This window comes from Antechinus flavipes, chromosome 1 (assembly GCF_016432865.1).
Source record: "Antechinus flavipes isolate AdamAnt ecotype Samford, QLD, Australia chromosome 1, AdamAnt_v2, whole genome shotgun sequence".
Lineage (NCBI taxonomy): Eukaryota > Metazoa > Chordata > Mammalia > Dasyuromorphia > Dasyuridae > Antechinus > Antechinus flavipes.
In genome coordinates this window covers 676,827,594-676,850,611 of record NC_067398.1, presented here as the reverse complement: position 1 = coordinate 676,850,611, position 23,018 = coordinate 676,827,594, and the positions used below count along the sequence as shown (strand labels likewise).

The following is a 23,018-nucleotide window of genomic DNA, read 5'->3' as shown; positions in this document are numbered from 1 at the left end:
GCATTGTGAAGTAGGCATTTTATCTTTTATCATGGTGCCTTTTTTTTTTTTTTCCTCTCTTTTTAACATTCACTTTCTTTTTTTTTTTTAATTTTATTTTATTTAATAATAACTTTATATTGACAGAATCCATGCCAGGATAAGTTTTTACAACATTATCCCTTGCACTTGCTTATGTTTCGATTTTTCCCCTCCCTCCCTGCACCCCCTCCCCAAGATAGCAAGCAGTCCTATATATGTTAAATATGTTGCAGTATATCCTAGATACAATATATAACATTCACTTTCTCTACCTCCCTCTCTCTATACCTATCATTGAAAAGGCAAGCAATATTTTTCCCATTATAAATGTGAAGTGATGCATAATTCCAAATTGCTATCCAAAATGACTCTTAACAGTTTACAACTCTACCAGAAGGTATTAAGTTTCCCTAATTTGTTCACATTCCCTTCTACCTTTCTTTTCTGTCTTATCAGCTAATCTGATTGATATGAAATAATATTTCAGAGTTGTTTTAATTTGCATTTCTTTAATTATTAGTGATTTAGAATATATTTTCATATTAATATAAATTGTATTCTTTTATGTGAAAATTGCCTGTTCTTATTTTTATAAATTATATTCAGTTTCCTATAAAATTGAGAAATGAGACCTTTATCAGAAAAATTTGTAAAAATCCTTCCCCCACCCCAGTTTCCTGATTTCCTTCTATTTTTGACTTCATTGGTTTTCTTTGTACAAAACCTTTTTAATTTCATGTAATCAAAATTAGTCACTTTACCTCCTGTCAGCCTCTTATTTGGTCATAAAATCTTTCCTTATCCATAGATCAAATGAGAATTGTTTCCATGTTCCCTTAATTTGCTTATGATATCATCCTTTAAAATTTTTTTTAATTTTAAAGCTTATTTTCATTTTTATTTATGCAGAGATAGTTTTCAACATTCACCCTTGCAAAACCTTTTGTTCCAAATTTTTTTCTCCCTGTCTTCCTTCATCTTCCCCTCTCTCCCCCCTCATGGCAAATAATTCAATATATATTGAAACATGTGCAATTCTTCCACATATTTCCACAATTATCTACAAGAAAAATCAAATCAAAAAGGGGCAAAAATGAGAAAGAAAACAGTGCAAACAAATAATAAAAAAAAAGTGAAAATCAACTATGTTATGCTTCACACTCAGTACCACAGTTCTCTTGCTGGGTGTAGATGGCTCTCTCCTTCACAAGTCTATTGGAATTGACCTGAATCATCTCACTGTTGAAAAGAGCCGTTTCCATCAGAATTAATCACTGTATAGTCTTGTTGTTGCCGTGTACAATGATCTCCTGGTTCTGCTCATTTCACTTAGCATCAGTTCTTGTAAGTCACTCCAGGCCTTTCTGAAAACATCCTGCTGGTAGTTTCTTACAGAAAATAATATTCCATTATATTTATATACCATAATTCAGTCATTGCCCAACTGATAGGCATCCCCTCAGTTTCCAGTTCCTTATCACTACACAAAGGGTTGCTGCAAACATTTTTGCACATGTGGGTCCCTTTCCCTCTTTTAAGATCTCTTTGGGATACAGGCCCAGTAGAGACACTGCTGGATCAAAGGGTATGCACAGTTTGATAGTCCTATGGTCATAGTTCCAAATTACTCTCCAGAATGGTTGGATTAGTTCACAACTTCACCAACAATGTATTAATGTCCCAGTTTTCCCACATCCCTTCCAACATTCGTGGTTATCTTTTCCTGTCATCTTACCATTCTGAGAGATATGTAGTGGCACCTCACAGTCTTATTAATTCACATTTCTCTGATCAATAGTGATCCTATGACCAAAGAAGATGTTTGTGGCAGCTCTCTTTGTAGTGGCCCAAACTGGAAACTGAGTGGATACCCATCAATTGGAGAATGGCTGAATAAATTATGGTATATGAATGTTATGGAATATTATTGTTCTGTAAGAAATGACCAGCGGGATGATTTCAGAAAGGGCTAGAGAGACTTACATGAACTGATGCTGAGTGAAATGAGCAGGACCAGGAGATCATTATATACTTCAACAATAATACTATATGATAATCAATTCTGATGGCCCTCTTCAACAGTGAGATGAACCAATCAGTTCCAATAGAGCAGTAATGAATTGAACCCGCTACACCCAGCAAAAGAACTCTGGAAGATAACTATGAACCACTACATAGAATTCCCAATCCTTCTATTTTTGTCTGCCTGCATTTTTGATTTCCTTCACAGGTTAATTGTACACTATTTCAAAGTCCAATTCTTTTTGTACAGCAAAATAATTGCATGGACATGTATACATATATTGTATTTAACTTATACTTTAACATATTTAACATGTATTGGTCTACCTGCCATGGGGGGGAGAAGGAGAGGAAAAATTGGAACAAAAGGTTTTGTAATCGTCAATGCTGAAAAATTACCCATGCATATATCTTGTAAATAAAAAGCTATAATAATAATAATAATAATGATGATGATGATGATAATAATAGTGATCCTAGAGCATTTTTTCATGTGACTAGAAATGGTTTTAATTTCTTCATTTGAAAATTATCTGTTCATATCTTTTGACTACTTATCAATTGGAGAATGATTTATACTCTTACAAATTTGAGTCAATTTTCTATATATTTTAGAAATGAGAACTTTAATCTGAACTCTTGGACGTAAAAAAAATTTTCCCAGTTAACTACTTAACCCCTTAATTGGGGTGGAGCTTGGTCTTGGTGATGACCTTCTATAACTCCTGCCAACCCCTTCTCTGGTAAAAATTGGACTAGATGACTTCTCAGTCCCTTTCAACTGGGAGATTTTTTTAATAGTACCGTTTTGTTTTCAAAATACATGCAAAGATAGTTTTCAGTATTTCCTCTTGCAAAACCTTATATTCCAAATGTTTTCTCCCTTTCTTCCCTCTCCTCCCTGCCCTAGATGGCAAATAATCCAATATATGTTAAACTTGTGCAATTCTTCTATACATATTTACACAATTATGCTATATAAGAAAAATCAGATCAAAAAGGGAAAAATAAGAAAGGACAGCAAGCAAACAACAAAAAAGGTGAAAATACTATGTTGTGATCCATACTTAGTTCCCATAGTCCCTCTTTTTGGATGCAGTTGGCTCTCTCTGTCACAAGTCTGTTGGAATTGTCCTGAATCATAAATTGTTGAAAAGAGCCAAATTTATCACAGCTGATCATCACATAACTTTGTAGTTGCTGTATACAATGTTCTCTGGGTTCTACTCATTTCACTTAGCATCTGTTCATTTAAGTCTCTCCAGGCCTCTCTAAAAATCATCCTGCTGCTCATTTCTTACATTCATATATGAACCATAACTTATTCAGCCATTCTCCAACTGATGGACATCCCACTCAGTTTCCAGTTCCTTGTCTCTACAAAAAGAGCTTACAAAAACCTTTTTACACATGTGGATCCTTCTCTCTCTCTCTCTCTTTCTCTCTCTCTCTCTCTCAATGATCTCTTTGAGATACAGACTCAGTAGAGACACTATTGGATCAAAGGGTATACACAATTTGATAGCCCTTTGGAAAAAATCTGTTCTCTAGAGTACTTGGATCAGTTTAGAACTATACCAGTAAGGTATATTGTCTTAGTTTTCTCACATCCCCTCAATATTTATCATTATCTTTTCCTGTCATCTTAGCCAATCTGAAAGATGTGTAGTCATACGTTAAAATTGTTTTAATTTGCATTTCTCTGATCAATAGTGATTTAGATAATTTTTTTTTTTTGAGAAAGCACACTGATCAGATTAGGACTGAACAGGTTTAAGGAAGGAAATAGAATATTCTCCCTAGGAAAAACATCATCCGGTCTTGCCCTTTTGGATTAGAACAGAAATTTTATTCAAGACTCCCTTTGAGTTTTTTGTGTAAAATATGCATGTGTATGAGAATAAAAACTCCTAATGTGCAACAACAACAAAAAAAAAAAAACCCAAAACAAAACCCACCAAAAAATTTGAGTAAAAATGCCCTTCCCTGCTTCTGTGCTAATTCTTGAATTTATTCATCTCACTGGAGATGTGGAATGCTCTTGGGAAAAATGTTATCAATGTCATTGATATAGTAATGAACTTTCTCTTCTAGTTGATGAATATTGAAATAAAAACTGAGTGATTTTGGAAATCCTCAGTTTTTAAATTGCTTTTTTATGTTGCTAAAGCTAGTCATGTTCACAGCTTTTGTCTGATGAACTGACTGTGAGGTTTAATACCTGGATGGGAAAAGGACAAAAATTGGCTGATCTAGAACCAATTAATTCTCTCTTTTTTTCCTGTTGCTTTAGGCCAATGCACTGCTGATTCGAGAGGTGGATGTTGAAAAGGTCACAACATTCGAGCATCAATATGTAAGTGCAATTAAGACTTTGTGGAATGACCCTGGAATCCAGGAGTGTTATGACAGGAGGCGAGAATACCAGCTCTCCGACTCAGCCAAATAGTAAGTATGGGATCTGTCTGACACTTAGTTTCATTTGTCACAGTTCCTGTTTTTCTACTGTCTGAGTTGCAAATAGATTCTCTGTACTTGGCTGGATTTTTCTGAAAATTCAAGTAATTGTCCTACTTTAATTCTGTTAGAACAGGCTTTTGCCACATTAGGACAGCTCCTAATCAGGTCTTGGCTCTGTCTTGTTTGTGGAATGGCCAGAACAGGTCTAGTTCTATAAGAATCCCAAAGTGGTAGGAAGATTGGAGTTTGAAGCTTTTGTTGTTAGTCTGTCACTTTCCAAAATAAAATAGTCCAAACTAGGGCTGCAAATGTAAGTTAGTGGTTATTAATATGGCAATATCTGTCAATGCTTATGTATTCTCAAATTTAAACAGATTGGCTTCTTCCTGAGACTGATCAGCTCAGTATCTCGAGATTCAGTCCTCATTCCTCAGTCCCTCAGTCCTTTCTCCCAGTTGCCTGCTGAGTGTGCAAGCTGCCTTCATTTAGGAGACAGTAGGCAGCTTTGACTATGGGATAAACACGTGGCATTAATTCCTTTGGAAGTAATTCCAAGTGGCTCTTGTCTACTGGTGGCCAAGTGAGAACATCAAAGAATTGGACAGCCAAAAAACCCAAAACTGTTTGGTCCTTTGACCAACCTTCAAATTATTGCATGTTTCTGTATTATCATAGGCGCTAAGAGTTCTTCCTGATATGAGGAAAGATGACTGACTTATTTGAAGCCTTGTTTCTAAGGCAGTGATGGAAAAGACCATCTCCTGTGCTTCATGTGCTTGAAAAGCTTGAGCCTTGGGAGTGAATAAGGTTGACTTTTTTCCTTCCTCTGAGTTTTTCTCACTCCATATGATCCCACTGCCTCCCTATTTCATATAGCTACTGCTTCTTTCCTCCTGCCAGTTTAATAAACTTTAATAAACTCTTGGTGTAGCCAAGCCCTCAGAAAAGTCTCTTATAAGAAAGGAAAAGATATGAGTGTGTGTATTCTCCTTTTCCTCATTTAAACATATTTAGGAAGCATAGAGCTTATAGTCTAGCAGAGAAGGGAAACAGAACACTCTTTGAGCTTGCAAGAAAGAAGGGAAATTAAGGTTAGGCTTTGTTGAGGAGGCAGCATCTGAGCCAGGACCTAAAAGACTTTCATTAGGGAGAGATGGACAAGGAGGCTGCAAGGTCCTGAGAATGTGGAATTGGTGTGAGTAGAGGAAAGCATGAAGTTGTGTAACAAGGACAACAAAAAGTCCTGGTTAGATGTGATTGATAGAGTATATGGGGACAAGGAGGGTCAAGTGTGTGCACTAGTCTAGGTTGAGAAGTAAGAAGGATCTTTATGAGGGGAATAACTGTGGGATTATAAAAAAGGGATCAAGAGAAAAATAGTACAAGGTAGAAGGGTGAATTCTAGTGATTGAATGTGAGAAATTTAATATAGGGAAAAATATTTAAGGTGATAACTGAGATTTTGAATGTGGGAGTTTGGAGATACCATAATGCTATTGACAAAGCATGCTCCCATTTCTGAAGGCACAACTTGGGCTTGAAGGAGCATCATAAGTCATAGAAGGATAACTCCCTGTTCTCCGCCTTCCCTATTTCTTCACATTGCTGACCTAAAGGATCCTCCTTATGCTTTTTTTGTTTGTGTTGTGTGTATTTTTAGCTACCTAACTGATGTTGACCGTATTGCCACCACTGGGTACTTACCCACCCAACAGGATGTGCTGCGGGTTCGAGTCCCCACAACCGGTATCATAGAATACCCTTTCGACTTGGAGAATATCATCTTCAGGTACCTAGATCCTACCTGCTGGGTGGGTTGACACTGTTGGATTGAACTTTGTACAGGGTGCTTCCAGAGCATGGTGAAGGAGCCCTCAACTTAGAATGGCAGGGTTGTGAGCATCCTAGCCTAAGCTAGATCAGATAAACCTGAAAGAGAAACACTGAGCTGGCCTTCGAGCCCAGTAGACCACCCTGCTTCTCCCAGCAGAGTGTGGCCTGTGGCCCACAGACACATTGACTGGGGAGCTCTCACTCAGCTTACTTGCCAGCCTGGGGCACTTGTAATCTGCGCTGCAGTGCCATCAGTTTTAAAGGATGGGACCAAAAGAGCTTTTGGGGAGATCTTTAACCTAATGGTCCACAGATCAGCTCCTTTAAAATGGCTTCTCCTTGCTTCCTCCCTCCAAGAAGCCTTTTGCACGACTGTTCTGTGAAGGATGCCTCTCCCTGGCTGTTTATCTCAGCCTGGCTGCGGGTCCCTCTGCAGGGCTCAGGGGCTGGCCCAGTCGTCATCCATCACCATACAGCTCTCCGGATATTTCTCCTCACAGCTTTGGAACACAGGGCCCAGTAGGGAGCTTTAATGTAGGGAAGCTTAATGAAATTTGTCGAATCTACTTTGCAAAACGCTTTCTCTGTGGGCACAGGGCTCCAATACATCACTCTGACACAGGCTAACTAGCTAGGGGGAATTTTTAAGCTGTGATAGAGGCTGTGATCTGAACTTGGTGCTTCCTTTATTAATAATGTTTCAGACTGTGAGTAAGGCATGATAGGCCCCTCTGGGATTTCAGAAAGGTATGTGCTACTACTGCCGTACTCCAGTGCCTGGCACCATGACAAGGATCTTCATGGGCTGTGGAGAGGGACGGTGTTATTCAACTGGTCCCCTTCATTTAAGTTAACAGGACAGTCTTGGGCTCCATCCTTTTGGGAGGAGCCCATTCAGCTTTTAAAATGGATTGTCTTGGGTGATTGATTTTATTGACTAGGTACTTATTCTTTATTTCCTAAATCAGAACTCTAGAATTCAAAGTGATTTAATTGCATCTGTATTTGAAGCATGAATTCCTTCTCCAGGCTCTGGAAAAGCAGTTGTTTAACCTGTATTTGAATAGCTTTTCTCACTTGCAGGAGTAATATTCTAGGAACATTTACCTTCTTCTTTGGAAGATAGCATGCCTATTATTGATTTGAATTGTTGGTAAGGGGATACACCATTATTCATGGATTCAGAATGGGAAAACCGAGGGGTAAACCTTCACTGAACTTACTGACCACTCTCTGCTCTGTTTTCCCTTCTCAGAATGGTGGATGTTGGTGGACAGAGATCAGAGCGAAGGAAGTGGATACACTGCTTTGAAAATGTGACGTCCATCATGTTTTTAGTTGCTCTTAGTGAATATGACCAAGTTCTAGTGGAGTCTGACAATGAGGTAAGTGAATTTTTGGAATTAGGTGTGAGGAGAGGTCAAGATAGAGAACTCTGATTCCTCATAATTTATAGTTACAAAGGATAATGGATTGAAAGAAACCTTAAATGATATTATGTCCACCCTCTGCCTTTATACATTATAAACTGTTTTCCTTACATCAATTTGTGGGTAGGGAACAAATAGTGAAAGTAGAATTTTCCAGATTTGTAGACACATAAAGAACTTGAGACTGAGAGATAGAATTACTTAACCCAGAACACATAGCTAGTAAGAAGTCAGCTCTTCTGAAAACAAATTTGCATCTTTTTCACTAAACCAGGGGTTCTTAATATAAGGTGTGTAAATTAAAAAAAAAATTATTTTGATAACTAGGTTTCAATATAATTGTTTTCCTATTGTAATCCTTTATATTGTTATTTAAAAACATTATTCTGAGAGAGGATTCATAGGTTTCAAGTTATTGCTGACAGAAAAGGTATTCTAAAACTCTGAAGTCTTTACAAATCTTGGAGGTGGTATGAGGATGATCTTATTCTGTTAATTTAATTTTTACATTTGGGTTCAGACACCTAGAAAAAGTTGTTGTAGGAGTAAATAATTTGTCCATGTGAGAATACAGGATATGTAGAGTATTATGAAATCTTTCTGAGAGCAATGTTCTTGTGTTTGTGTGGAGAGATTTGTAGTTTTTCTTCCCTTTGGTGGGGGAAGGAGCTGTCAGATTGATAAATTTCCTTGAGACTGCTTAACTTGCCCTGACTAACCCTCACCTTTTTTCACCTATCTTCCTTTTAACTGGTTCCTGGTCCTGAGATGGCTTTTTTTAGTGACCAGCAGTAGTGGCAGTTCTGTTCTCAAGTTAGGAAAACCAGGCAATACATTTTAATTTCTATGGGCACGTTTTAGAACTGTTTCTTTTGTGAGTTATGGGAATAGTTGGGAAGGTGGACCGGAAAGAACATGCTGATGGGAAGGTCAGCTGTCCGATTGGATGCTTGCTGTGGGCTTTTTGTTAGGAATTCTCAAAGAATTCCATACCATATATCAACAGAGTTGATATATGTACCAAGTGATTGACCTTTACTTCTTTATTAAGATATATTCAAAGTCAGTTACCAGGCAATTTATTAAGTACCTACTATATGGCAGGCACTATGCTAAGTTCTGTGAAAACAAAAGCTGAAAGAAAAATGCTCCTTTAATAAAGTGTGTTCTCGTTTCTCCTTCCTGGTTAGAACCGAATGGAGGAAAGTAAAGCCCTTTTTCGGACCATCATCACTTATCCCTGGTTCCAGAATTCCTCAGTAATCCTCTTCCTCAACAAGAAGGATCTGCTGGAAGATAAGATCTTGTACTCCCACCTGGTGGATTATTTCCCAGAGTTTGATGGTAAGCCTCTTAAGTTGGGAGGAGATCTTAAAGGAGGAGCAAAGGTTCATTAGACTTGCCATAAAATCAGAAAAATCTTCTCACTAAAACTGACCTTCCTTTTGACTCGAGTTAAAAGTGCTTTCCAGAGCAAGCACTGCTGCAATTGAGCTTCCTTTTGAAGCCTCTTGGGAAACAGACCCATCTGGTATCAGGTGACTGTTAAATAGAAGGGGGCAATAGAGACATTGATCTGACCTCAGGCAGCTTGAGGCAGAAATGTACATTAGGTAAAGGATGGCAGGCTGGCCAAGAGGACTAGATGAGTTGCCCTGGGTCGAGTCATTTCTGCCAATTTGCAGACAAACAGGAGGGATGAGGCCCGTGGGCAGGAGGGATCATGTTGTCAGGCAGGGCTCCCTCTGCTGGCTACTGTAGCCAGCTACAAGGCCATTGGGCATTATGCCAGTCAGGGAGTGCCAGTCTTGGTGTGCGAGTGAATTCCTATCACTCAATAGTCTGCCTGCTTCATGAGGGAGAAAGGAGCTTTGATTGATTGTGGATAAGAGAGAGTCATCAGTGTATAGCCTCCAGGAGCATGTAAGAAAAGAAGAGCGTCTGAGATCAGAGATTGCCTTCCAAGTCCTCTTGTCTGAAACATGGTTATGTTGATACTAAAACACAAAGAGAATTCCAAGGCCATTGCTTTTGAATTTCTTCATCCAACAACCATTTTTTTTTTAAAACAACATTAAGAATTAGTAAGAAGGAGAGGCCTGCATATTCTTAACCTTTCTCTTATCAAAAAATCTGGTAACTGAATAGGGAACTGGCCCATGAACATTTGGAAAGGGGAGAGAAAAGAAGCAAAGATGGAACACTAATTACAGTGTCAGGAGCCGGCTTTGGATCACTGCTACCTCATCCTGTGTGCATCTGCTCAGTAATGTGAAATCCAGTTCTGCTGAGAAGAATTGATTTGGTTCTAGACAGATGTCTTGGTTCCCTTCTTTTCCAGGCAAACTGCCTTGATGTGGTGTAAAAGCAGCATGAAGGGTTTATAGGCCTAATGTAGCATGCGGTTAGATAATTAGAATAACAACAATACCTAGTGTTTCCCTTTGGAAACACTTTTAAAAAAATCATAAATTGCTTAATCAGTTAACTCCCCTCTGAGTTAGGAAATGCTGATTCTGGCTTTTTAAGGGGAAAGAGAGTGGCCAGACATTTCTCAGCCTTGTTCTCTGAGTAGGATCATCTTCCTTAATGATAGCTCGGTGACATCAGGTTCATCCGAGATGGTGCTTACTCTTTTATTGGCCTGTTAAGATAGATATTGCATTGCTACCACTTGGTTTTATCTCACCTTCATTTCTGTATACATTTGTTCACCTCTCCCTGCCTTCTCCTGAAAGTGAAGGAAAAAACTATCCACCCAAAGGAGCTCCTACAAAGCTGTGTGGGAGGGGCAGGCTGTCTGTTTTTCTTCAGGGCCCATTTTGGCTGTTAAAACCACACACAGGGTCGATGCTGCTATTTATTTAGCCAAGAAAAGGTTCTGTAACCTTTCTGTCTGTAATGGCCAGTCATCTCTCAGGTTGAACAAATGTTCATTATGTACCTTTCTCTCGGTACTGAGCATACGCAGACAAAACCTTTCTAGAGTTCCTGGCTTCAGAGTGGGCGCTCTCTCTTTTGAGGTTGGGACATTGTCTGACAAGCCTTGTGGTGAGCCAGCACTCGGGGCGGAAGGCCCATTTTCCCTGTGTTTTTCATGATTCCCTCTTTGTCCTTTTTTCTTGACCCACCTCCTCCATTCCTGCTCCTGGGTCAAAACCCCGGGCCAGTGTTGCTTCTGGGGGACCTGACCTGACACTGAGTTTCTTGTTCCCTTGGCGTCTCTTGCCCTCTGGTGGCAGGATGGTAGGAGCTTTGTTTTCTGTCTGATAATGAGCCTTGACTTGTAGCAGAATAGTGCTGGCTTCAGCTTCTAGCTGAGGAAGTGAGGCCTTCTGTGTCCTGGAGTTAGATCCTCCTTGCTTGGGTACACATGGTACTTTTCCTCTTTGTGAAACTTCAAAGAATCACAGAAAACCAGAGTTATAGGGGTTCTAATCTAATTGATGGCTGAACAACAGTCCCCTACCATGTACTCAACAAGGATCAGCCATACTTTGCTGAAGACCTTTTATGAGAGATTCTCTCCTAAGAGAGAGTCTCTTCTTCTTGGGGTTCACTCAGATTATTGGGAGGCTTGATCTTGACTTCAAGTATAAATTTTTAGCTTCTATCTTTTGCTTTTCCTCTTGCTCCATCCTTTCTGGTGGTATCAAGAAGAGCAAGTCCAGACAACCTTTCTCATGCATGAAAGTATTTGATCTTGTCTTCTCTAAGACTTTTCCTCTCCAAGTTAACCATCCCCAGTTCTTCCTTTCACCCATTAGATTCCTCTTGCTTCTTTCCAGGGTAAGTGCAGCTCTCTTACAAATTAAGTCTAATCTGATTTCTTCATTTATTGGTACTCTCCTTCGATTTTTTGGAGTTTATTTTTAATTGATTAAGTGAGTACATCTTGTCCCTGTCCCCTCCTGGTTGGGTGAGCCTCCCTTCCCCCAGTAATATAAACTTCTTGAGGACAGGAACTGGTTGTTTTTTGTGTTTGGGTGTTTTATTTTTTGTTTTTTTTGGTCTTTGTATCCCAATGCCTTGCCAAGGCCCTGCTCTATAAAATGCTTATGGGTGAATTGAAAATAGTTAGATATTCTTTTAATAGTCGTCTCTTTATCTTGGGTGCCAAATCTCTATTACCAGTTTGTTTTGTCCTTTTCCATGCAAAGAACTCTCCTTGGAAGATAAAACAAACAGTAAGAGTTATGCAACCTATCCTTTTCTCTCTCATGAATTGTCACTGCCCTATCCATATTGAGCTGTTCTTTCTCTGCTCTGCTTTCCTCCAAAATAACTAAAAATATTCCCTTTCCACCCCCACCTAACAAAACTCCATTTCCTCCTCTTCTACCCTCTTCTCCCACTTTGGAAAAAGGGAAAAAACATACAATAAAACCCCTTTAGCAAATATATATGGTCAAATAAAATAAATTCTTGCATTGATTAGGTCTAAAAATGTCTTTCTCCTTTTGCACCTTGAGTCCATTCCTTCTCTGTCAGAACAGGTGAGACGCTTTGTTATTGATCTTCCTACAGCCTTTGCTCAGTCTCAACTTTTACTTCTCTTGCTGCTCTTTTGGGATCATCACACTTTTGGTGTTCATCCTTGTTACCTGCCTGTGCTTCCAACTTGTGTACATATTTTTAAAAAATCTTAAAAAAAAAATTTCCTTGTTCAAGGAATCTGTTCCATTGTCTTTAGACAACTCTTCCTTTTCTTCCTCACTGGAATTGTTTCTATTTATCCTCAAAATTTGATTCTTGAGAGCTTCTCATCCCTTCCAACCGGAATTTCCTTGTAAAATTTGAGTCCTTGAGATCCTTATTGTCTCTCTGAACCCATTGATCTTTTATTTCCCCAAATCTCAGAGTCATCTAATGCTGCTCTGCTTTCCTCCTCTAGCATGAATTTTGAGATGAAGGGGTTATTTCCCCTCAAGGTTCTCAGCATTTCTACTCAGTAACTAATTTTTCCTTTCAGTTCTACAATGTGTTTTTCTCTTCTTGGTTCTTTTTCTTTTCTAAGGATGAAATTATTAATGCAAATAAATAATTAGATTCTATTTGGGGGAGATTACTCTTCAACAGTGCCATCCCTCATCATTTCTAAATCATATCTTGATGGCAGTCTTATAATGTTTTTCCAATCCTTCATATGCTTCTTAGTTCTAGCTGATAATACTTTTAGTAAAAAGTACTTTTGCTTTTGCTTCTATTGGGCTTTGCCCAGTGTCCTTGGATTTCCTTATAAAGAATATATTCCTTTTATACAGTGCTAATCTTCCCTTCCCTCTGCCCCACTTTTTTTAACCTTTCCTGATTTATTTGAATAAGAGAGATTTTTCCAATTCCATAATCTAGCCATGGGTCTCATTTGACTGCGTCTCACTGAAATTTATTCATGAAGTCGTGTTTCCCTGCATTCAGACTTCTAATTTGTTTCCCATACTTTTAAGACTTTTTGTTTTCAGTGTTATTATTGAAGGGGCCCGAAGAAGGGAGGAGATGAATCAAAGAAGTGAGTTCCAGAGAGGTGGCCAAAGAATAGGAATTGGACAATAGACCTCACAATAGTAGTGTCAAAATGAGGTGCTTTCTTGGGAGAGAAGTGAAGTGACAAAATATTGGTGCTTGGAAGAGACTGCAGGAGATTCCCCCTTTATGGACTGAGGTGGGTGGGTGGGGCTAGGTGGTATTTAAGAATCAGTACTGAACAATTAATTTGATAGAAGAATTGAAAAATGCCAGCTTCTCTAGAATTTCATAGAATCATAGACCAAGATAGGTTCAAAGAGATCTTAGAACATAGAATGATGGTGCTTGAAGATGCTTCAAAACTGGAGTTCTTAATCTGGGATTCATGTAAGGGAGCTGTGGATAAAGTTCAGGGTATCTGTGAATTTGAATTGGGCAGGGGGGGGAGGGAGGAGGGAAATCTCATCTTTATTTTCATTAACCTCTACGCTAAAATTTAGCATTTCCTTCAATAATTTGAAGACTTTGTTCTGAAAAAGACTTCACCTAGCTGCCAAAGGTGTCCAAAACACCTCCCCCCAAAAATGATGAAGAAATTCTGTCCTAGAACAAAGAATTTCAAATGTTAGAAAAAGCAACCATAGAGATACCAAATCTCACCCTCTGTTTTTACAGATGGGAAATTGAACTCCAGCATGGTTACATGACTTAATCTAGTGGCAGGAGTAGGATGAGCCTCCACCTGTTCTGTGCCTAGAACAGCCCTCACTCAGCATACCCATCTGAATAACTAGGATCCGAATTAAGTTATTGATACATTGACAGTCCAGAGTGGCTTGTAAAGGATCTACACTCTCTCAGCCAGGGGCACATTTGAATACATTCCCTGAAGATTTTTGGGTTGTGGATGTAAGTGACTCTCTTACTCTCCCTTCTTTATCCTTGTCTCAGGACCACAGAGGGATGCCCAGGCAGCCAGGGAGTTTATCCTCAAGATGTTTGTGGATCTAAACCCAGACAGCGACAAAATCATCTACTCTCACTTTACATGTGCCACAGACACGGAGAACATCCGCTTCGTCTTTGCTGCTGTCAAAGACACCATCCTACAGCTCAACCTGAAAGAATATAACTTGGTCTGACCCTGCTTTCTCCCCTAAGAGGCCTCAACGTGAAGAAAAGACCAAAAAAAAATTTTTTTTGAAAAAATTACAGGAAAAATATCTTTACTTTTTAATGATGTAATGATTGCCAATTGTCTGATCTGTGGAGTGGCGAATTTTGCTCAGTGTTACCTTGGATCTCATGTCTCTGTCCACAGGAATAGTTGATTTTTTTTTTCATATTTTTAACAAATGGCTTTTATTTCACAGTTATCAGGGGATACACTTCACTCTTCTCCACACCTTGTGCACCTCTTCACCTTTTGCCAACAGCAAAGGCGGCCTTCTCGTGGGCTCAATTTTTTGTCGCTCGCTTTTTTTAAAAAAACAACAACAACAAAACAAAAACTTAAGCAAAAAAACTCTACCCTATTTTCGGTTACAAGTTCCCACCTCTTGGCCAAGTTTTATGGACTTGCTGAACTTATTGGGGGGTTGGGGAGAGCCAATACTCCCCCCTCCCTGAGCTCCAGGGGGCCTCTGTCAAGATCGCCAGACCTGCTTGCCTCCCTCCTCCCTGCTTGATCCAGGCTCCACAGTCCACTGTGATGATATAGGGGTTGAGGAATGGTGTTTCTCCCAAGAATGGAAGCAGAAGCCCCCCACCCATCCAGTGACCAATAGACCCCAACAAGCCATCCCCCTTCCTTCTTCAGTGCATCATACAATATAGTCTGGGTTTTTTAAAGTTTTTTTTCCCCTTTCTTCTTGATTATAAAAGATATGGAGACTGTGATTTTTCTTCTTTTTTTTAAGTTATTGATGTTCTATATATAGTTTGCTACAGGCTGTATTTTTGTTCAGTGGACTTCGAAAGGTGGGAGCTTGGCCAAGCAACAGCTGCCAACCCTTGGGAAGTGCCTGACTGTGTCTTTTTCTGGGGGGTGGGGGATGGGATACTCATATATACTCTGTTGATGGAAAAGGATCTCCCAAGTGAGCCGCCCTCATCTGTAAGTGGGTAGCGACTTGCCCAAGCCTCCCCTTTCTTGGTGGGATGAAGATGTTCCCGTGTACCGAAGGATTCGGCACACTCGTCTAACACCAAAGTCTTGGGGTTGGTTTGGAGGGTTTCCTCGGGGTTCCTGAGCCCCACCTCTGCTTCTGGCTTTTTAGCATGCTGCTGCCCAGGGCAGAGGAATCTGATTTTCCACACGCAGCTCTGCAGGCGGCTCCTGCTCTGTCTGGGCCCAGAGTCCTTCAGAAGGGCCTGTGTCGGACCACGCAGCCAAATAGCTTGGTCTGGCCCCTCTGAGGGCAGACGAGCAGGAGGAAGGCTCCTTTGAAGTAGTCTCGAGGGAAAGAGGAAGGGATTGTCTCCTTTTCTGTTGGAAGGAAAGAGGGCCTCTTCAGAAGCTTCTCAGCCCGTACTTGAGTTCGGCGGGGGGCTGCTCCATTGCCATTGGGGGCTCCTTGTCAAAGCACTTGCACGGACTGCTGTCCAGAGCTGCCTGTGCTTGGGGGTTGGGGGCAGCACAGGCACTTTTTTTTTCCCCCGGGGGAGATAGTCTACAGGCATTGCCAAAGTCAGAATCAGGCTGTTTAGGCAAGAAGACCAGGCGCCTTAGGACTGTGACGGACATCCAGGGCTTGCAGATCAGCCTGAATCCCAGGTGCCAAAGGAGGCAAGTGTTTCACCTGGGTCCAATAGAGGTGCCAAATGCCAGTACCTCCCTAGATTTCCCCTGAGGAAGATGGGCAGCACCCCTAGCCGAGGGACATCTCTGCTGGAAGCAGCGGGGAGTCTGGTCCCTCACTGCTGGCAGGCTTGGGCCCTGCCCTTCCCCAGCCCTGGTTCAGGAGCACTTAGGACCAAGCCTGGTGGATGGAGCATGAAGAAGCCCTCCCCCCAAAGCAGACTGTTTGAAAGAAGGCATCCCAGTTTGGGTTTCTTTCTCTCTTCTCTTTTTTTCCTCTAGAGGGAGGGAAGGGGAGATTGGCTTTATCGTTTTATTGTAGACTGAACACTACTTCAGTGTTTTTTTGCACAAAACGTAACGGGAAATGAACCGCCGGAGATGCCTTTGATCCATAACACTAAGTCTGGAGCTTACACTTCGAGTAGTCTGTTGTGTGGTTTCATTTCTTTTGACTGTCATGTTTTGTTCCCCACCCCTCCCCCCCTTTCTTCTTTCCTCCTCCAACTCTTCATCCCTTCAGTCCTCCTTCCTGCCTTTTGGTATATATGTATGTGTGTGTGTGTGTGTGTGTGTGTGTGTGTGTGTGTGTGTGTGTGTGTGATATAGATATAACTCTATATCCATATATCATACACACACATTATATATATATATATATATAAATAATGAGGCAAGGGACATCAGTCAATGTTGTATCTCAGACAGCTCTGTGGGAGGCGGCACACCATCAGAGCCTGCCCAGAAGAACTCAGCCCTTTAGTTAGGTAGCCCCATGCCTAAGGACAGGAAGGCCGGCATCTGAGACAACAGTTACATTCCTGAATGTCTAGTTTTAATCCTATTTAGGGGTGACTAGCTGCTTGGAACCAGTTTCCCTCTTGTGTCTATGCCAAAAAAGGTTTTTTTGTAGCATGAAATCATATAAGAGGATTTTTACCAGAAACCTAAACCATACACCAAACAAACCCAACTTCTTGGGGTGAGTCCAAATAGCTTCCATAGGGAGCAGATGGTGCTAAGCCCCATTCCTTTTTGCCCCCTTTTGTACCAGTGGCTGGCATGGGGTCCATTGCTGGCGGTGGACCTGCACCAGGAAACTCAGGACCCTAAAAGTAGAAGGATAGCAAATAGGACTGGTTGCCCTTTCCTCAGGTTCCTGAGTGGCTCCGGAGAGGGGCCCTTTGATGCAATAGAGATTTCATGATTTTTGATGGAATTGGATGAATTTTTGTCTGGTAGGGAATGCTGTGTGTTACTTCAACACTACCTGCCATCTAGAAAATGATAGAAAATTATGTGGGGGCCCAGCTCCCCAAGAAAAGAAAGGGGTAAGTGTTTAGTTCTGGTCTAGATCATGTGTCGCTGGGGATTCTCCAAGCGTGTCCTAGGGACCAAAGTCTGGTTGGTAAACACCTTTACCCCGCTGGTGCAGCCCTTTGTTTGAGTTATTGGATTTTCTAATATGTCCACCTGTCAGAAAAGTGCCAAACCCAAAAGCAGACACCTGTCCCTTTCCAGGCAAGAGGCGGTGAAGAGCATGCCCGAAGGGGACGGACTGGACACAGAGTGGGGCGGGCGGCCACCTCCCCCAGCCTCCCTCGTGCTGTTTGCTGGGCTCCTTCCTGAGACCCCTTTTGCCCTGCTGAGGACAACCAGTTTAGCTGGCTATCGGTGCCGGTCGGGGGAGAGGCAGGATAGGTGACCCACTGTGAGGCCGATCTCTCTCTCCACATCATTCCATAAACCCCAGTGCCCAAGGCTCCAGATCGTCCATCTCTGCCAGCTTCTCTGTTTCTGCCCTCACCCAAGCGCTTTTTGCCTCTCAACAATGTTGGCTTTGCTTTTCGCTGGGGGGGCGCCACTCTGCCATACTGCCCCTCCCAGACACCCCTCCGTGTGCGCGCGTGTGCTCGTGTGTGTGTGTGTTGTGTGTGTGTGTGTTTTTTTTTTAAATCACTTGATAAACTGCATTTTTCTCAAATGCTTCTGGAGTGTGCTGACCATTTTCTCCTGTCATTGCTGAATCCAGGTGTTCCAAGTCCCCAACAAAGATAAAATCGACTGCAGCACCCCCTCTTTTTTCTAAAGAAGTATAGTTGTGCCAATGCCCCCCTCATAGTAGTGCACGAGATTCTTAAAGTGCCAATGTGGTGGAAATTATTTGGTAATACTTGTATATTCTACAATCCTGATTTAAGACAATTTAAACATTAACCTATTTAAAAAGATACTATATAAGATGCTGTTTTTTAAACCTTGTCATTTGAAATGCATGTATTGTTGTGAGTGTTGGGGTGGGGGGAGGGTGGAGGGGCGGGCCAGAAGGGGTGGCCCCAGTGCCAGCCAACCAGCCACGTGGGTGCCTGTGGCTTCCAGCTAGGTGAGATAGCAGGAGTTTGCTCTGATGTCAGGCCCTGACTCCTTATTCCAGAAATACCTGATGGAAAATGATTTTCATATCTTTCTCCTGAAATAAATTCTCTGTTTCAAATTGGAATAAATTTTGTTCCTAAATGTTCTGGGCCCTTTTGGACTTATTTCTCGACATAGACAAAGGAGGAGTAGAGAAAAGGCTTCCAGAGGCCAGTTACCAGATGCCCAGAGTCAAGTTGGTGAAGAAAGACGGCCTTAAGGAAGTGCTTGGTGTCCCAGTGACTGGCCTTGACTTGGGAGGAAGGGGTCCAGTGGACTCAGGCCCTTCCAGAGGCTTTTCACTAAGTAAAAAATGGGCTGAGAATTCACCCTCTCCCAATTGTTGATCGGCGATCCTGCTGGCACTCCTTCACTTGTAATCCTACCTCACTCATAGACATTTCCTGAGCACTGCGAGGCACTGTGCGAAACACGGGACACAAGAGTCAAAAACTGCTCTTAAGGAGCTCTCGTGTTACTGGGAGAGACAACATAGACACGAATCAGGCCACTGGAAGGCTTTAAATTGAGTCTCAAAGGAAAGCAGCCTAGGAGGAGGTTGGGGGGAAATGAGGAAATTTCAGGTGTGCCCCCAAATTGCAGGATGTCACTTTGGAGTTGTAATCATGAAGCTGTCTTGTGGGGATCGCTGGGGTCATTGGGCCTGCAAAAGAGACGAAGTGTGTGAGAAGTTGGGATATGGGAGTGGGAGCAGACATGTTAGAGGACAGTTTAAGTAGTAAAAGCATTTTTTCCTCCCAAGTTATTTAGTTTATATTTTGTGAAGTAGCTGAGTTATAAGGGACAAATTCAACTTGCAAGTGGGGGATGGACAGAGCTAGGATTCAAAGCCAAGGCCAAGGTGGTACAATCGGAAAAATGAATACTCTTCAATAGAGGGAAAGGAGGCAGTTTCGGCTCTGTAGGCAAAGACAGCAATCAGTACTAGGCCCAGGATTGCCTTGTCACTGGAGAGCCAGACGAGGTGAGCAGTTGGATACTGCAGGGGTTTTCATGCACTGCTCAAAGGAGTTGGACTCAACCCCAAAGTTCCTTCTGAAGCTTGGGCTCTTTGATGGTTTGGTATTTATTGGCAGTCGTCTAGCGAGCATTTGGTTAGGATGCAGCAAGGACTGGGGAAGCCACTTCTTACTGCTTCCTTGGCTCCGGTCCCTTCCCAGCTGTCTCACGTGGCTGCAGGTAGATGTGCGTGGGTATATTATGTGTGTGTGTGTGTGTGTATTTGGAGAGTTGTTCGTGGGTCAGGGTGAGGGGGTGGAGGGAATTGGGGAGATTGTGGGCACTTTTGTGTCTCAGTGTGAAAGGAAATTTCCCCTGATGGCCATTAGGTGTCACCTTGAGCCATCCTTGACAAGGTCCCTTCCATGAGAGCTGGGGTTTTAACAAGAATTCAAGTAAAACCACAGAACAGGAGTCGTTTTAGGCTTTAGAAGGTTAGAATAGATAAGAGCCTTACTTTCCCAAAAATGTAAACAGGTCCAGTAATAGAAAGTGACTTTCTGGGGTTACTCAGCAAGTCTGTCCCTGTGGATTCCCAGGGGGATTGGTGGAAAAGGCAGCATTGGAACCGGAAAGAAAGGAAAGGATGCCAGATCTGGCTTCGGGAAAGGGCCAATTTCTGCTTCCAACACTGTCTGTCTGCTTCAGTGAGTGCCAAGTCTCCTCATCTGTAGAATGGACCACATCATATGGGGAGTGCCGTTGTGGTGGAGAGCCCTATTTAGGGAGCTGACTTAATTCTCCTTTCTCCTTCCCAATTCCTTCGGGCCTGGCTAGCAGTGATCACTTCCTCCTCTCGGCACGTTATGGTTTTGTTGGGGAGCATATTCCCTCTCGAAGGCAGATCACGCTCTGTTTTTGGCTTAGGAAAGAGTCTTCATGAGATGCTAAGATGGACTCTTCCTGCTGTGGCCATCGGATGAGGAACCTCTGAACTTAGGCGGGCTGCTCCGGCCTGTATTTAGAACTGTTGGCCATTTTGGTAGATGGGCCCCACTGGAGCTGGGGCCCCTCCATCACGGACCCCCAAAGTCAACTGCACAGCTCCTGAAGCATAGGGCGGGACTTTGGTAGAGTCAATAAGTCAATCATTGAAATTTGGATCTTGGGGTTTTAAAGTATTTATATACATAATCTTGTATCTTAGGACAGTTCTAGTAGGTAGGTAAGGGTATTGATCAAGCATGAAGTACCGACTTTGTGCAAGGCCCTGTGCTTGGGGATGAAAACCACACTCAAGGGGAGGCCTTGGGGAGAAGGTGGCACCTGAGTTGGGCCTTGAAGGAAGTTAAGAATTCTGATAGGCAGAGGGGAGGAAGGGAGTCTTCTATTCCAGGGATAGGGAGACCTTTTATCAAAGCCTTATCGAACAGAAGAAAACCAAAGACGGGGGAACAGGGGTCACCCGAGTTCGGTAGCTGCCAGTCTTCCGGATGCCTGGCTCCCTTTTGCCTTTCTAGTCCACACGGATTGGACGCATCATGGACTCCCTACCACCCCCACTTGAAAGCAGCATAATGATAAAGAGGACAGTGCAGTAAAAATGCAGTAAATGCTACAGGAGAGTGAAAAGAGGTGCAGAGAAGCTGTCAGAGAGGGGTGCGGGCTCCCCTGGTGAGCTCGGTGGTGATCGTGGGCAGAGGTCTCTCTGGGTCCCTGGATTCTTTAAACCAGGGACCCTGGAGTTTGGGGTGGGGACTAGAGAGATGCCGGTTCTGAATATCTGAGGCTGATCCCGGTGCCTCAAAGGATTGGTGTGAGATTAGGTATATAAGAATACCTGGGAACTAAGAAGTAAATGTAAGAGATTAAATCCCACCAGCTTTATTAATCGGATTGTTTGGCTAGGCGGCACAGTAGCTAGGGTGCCGGGCCTGGAGTTAGCAGAACCTGAGTTCAAATTTAGCCTCAGACACTAGCTGTGTGACTCTGGGCAATTCACTTCACTCTGTTTGCCTCAGTTTCCCCATCTCTAAAGTGAGCTGGAGAAGGGAATGGCAAACCATTCCAGTGTCTGCCTAGAAAACCCCAAATGGGGTCATGAAGAGTGGGACACCAGTGAACAACAGCTTAGCCTTCACAATTGTATTAGCTCCTTGACCAAACTCCTCTTGTATCTTCCCCTCTGTCTCTCCTGTCAGTCCTCCCTAAACTGGCTCTTATCACATCCTTGCCCTGCTGAGATAGCCCTCACAACTCCCGGGGTTCATCCAGAGCAGTCCACTCTTTATCGATATTCAGAGTCTTTCAAGCTTTGGCCCCAATCTAATTTACCAACCGTCTCTCTACTCCCAGGATCAGAGGGATGTTGTGGTCGATTGAATAGGCTGGGGACTCCTATTTCCTTGGAGAGGCTGTGAGATCCCCAAGAGCCGGGCTCTGGCTTTTCCTCTTATTTCCCACATGGGGTCTCGTGCTCAACAAGTGCTTTAAAAACAGAGATGGAATAGAAGGCTCACTAAATACGATGGAGTTAAGAGGCCCGAGTTAGGATTTTACCCTTAGGAACCGTGACCCCATTCTTAAAAACCCTACAGGGTACTGCATAAACCGCCATGTGTTATAGAAATGTCTTTAACTAAAAAAAGATTCTGGTTCAGCCGAACCTGTTTTTCTCCCTTGCATTTTTATGGATCTTCACACACCAAAGAGAAAAATGTAAAATAAAGTCATTTGTTATTGCTCAGTGTCCAACCCTAAAAGGCCCTGTTTGGGGAGTTTTCTTGGCAAAGACTGCAGCGGTTTGCCGTCCCTTCCTCTGGCTCATCTTAGAGCAGAGGAAACTGAGGCAAGCAGGGTTAAGTGACTTGCCCGGGGTGTCCCAGCTAGGAAGGCTCTGAGCAGGTTAGAACTCGGGGAGGTTGAGTCTTGCAAGTTCCGAGCCCAGGGCTCTGTGCGCAATGGCGCCCACACAAAGTCGGGTCTGCCCTAAAAGCAGTTACCAGGCTTGCTTTCCAGGGGGGACCTTTAACAAGAATGGGGCAGGGGGGAATAATGCTGATTTTCCTCCCAGTGCCTGACTTTTACTCTTGGAACGCCTGGGACAAGGCCCCTCGGGTTGGCAGAGGAACGTCCAGGATCACAGGTTTCTTCCGGCTGTCAGCCGGGCCGGGGGAACGAGCCGGGCCGGGGGAACGAGCCGGGCCGGGCGCAGGATGCCGGGACCGGCAGGTCCAAGATGCCTCCCAGCACTTCGCTACCAGAGCCTTTCAGTCCCCGCTCTGCTGGTGCAGAAGAGAGCCGCGGCTCCCCGGAGCCTGCCGGGCCATGGAGTCCTGGAGCCGATCAGAGAGGTGAAGAATGACTGGCTCCTGCTCCGCAGGGGGTCTGTGGCAGAACGAGGCCCCCAGAGCTAGCCCCCTCTCCCCTCGCCCCACCCCAACCTCCGGGGAAGCGGAACCTCGAGCTTCCAGCAGCAGGGGCAGAAGCTGGTGCTCAGCCTCCTCGGAGAGCCGAGCCCTGCGCTGTGATCAGCGTGTGAAGTTCTTTGTTCTGTTTACGTTGACGCGGGAAGAGAAGATTGGGGGTCCGGAGAGGTGGGGGTGATAGCC

General features: G+C 43.0%; 1 protein-coding gene across 1 annotated transcript in view; it reads left to right on the top strand.

Moving 5' to 3' along the window:
- Nucleotides 1–16,503, top strand: part of GNA11 (G protein subunit alpha 11) — a 73,985-nt gene extending 57,482 nt beyond the window's left edge. The window contains exons 3-7 of the mRNA XM_051972405.1: nucleotides 4,337–4,491; nucleotides 6,164–6,292; nucleotides 7,592–7,721; nucleotides 8,957–9,110; nucleotides 14,184–16,503. Of these exons, the coding sequence (XP_051828365.1) occupies nucleotides 4,337–4,491; nucleotides 6,164–6,292; nucleotides 7,592–7,721; nucleotides 8,957–9,110; nucleotides 14,184–14,374 (759 nt within the window). The 3' untranslated portion in view covers nucleotides 14,375–16,503. The remainder of the gene's footprint in view (nucleotides 1–4,336; nucleotides 4,492–6,163; nucleotides 6,293–7,591; nucleotides 7,722–8,956; nucleotides 9,111–14,183) is intronic.
- The last annotated feature ends 6,515 nt before the right edge of the window (nucleotides 16,504–23,018 follow it).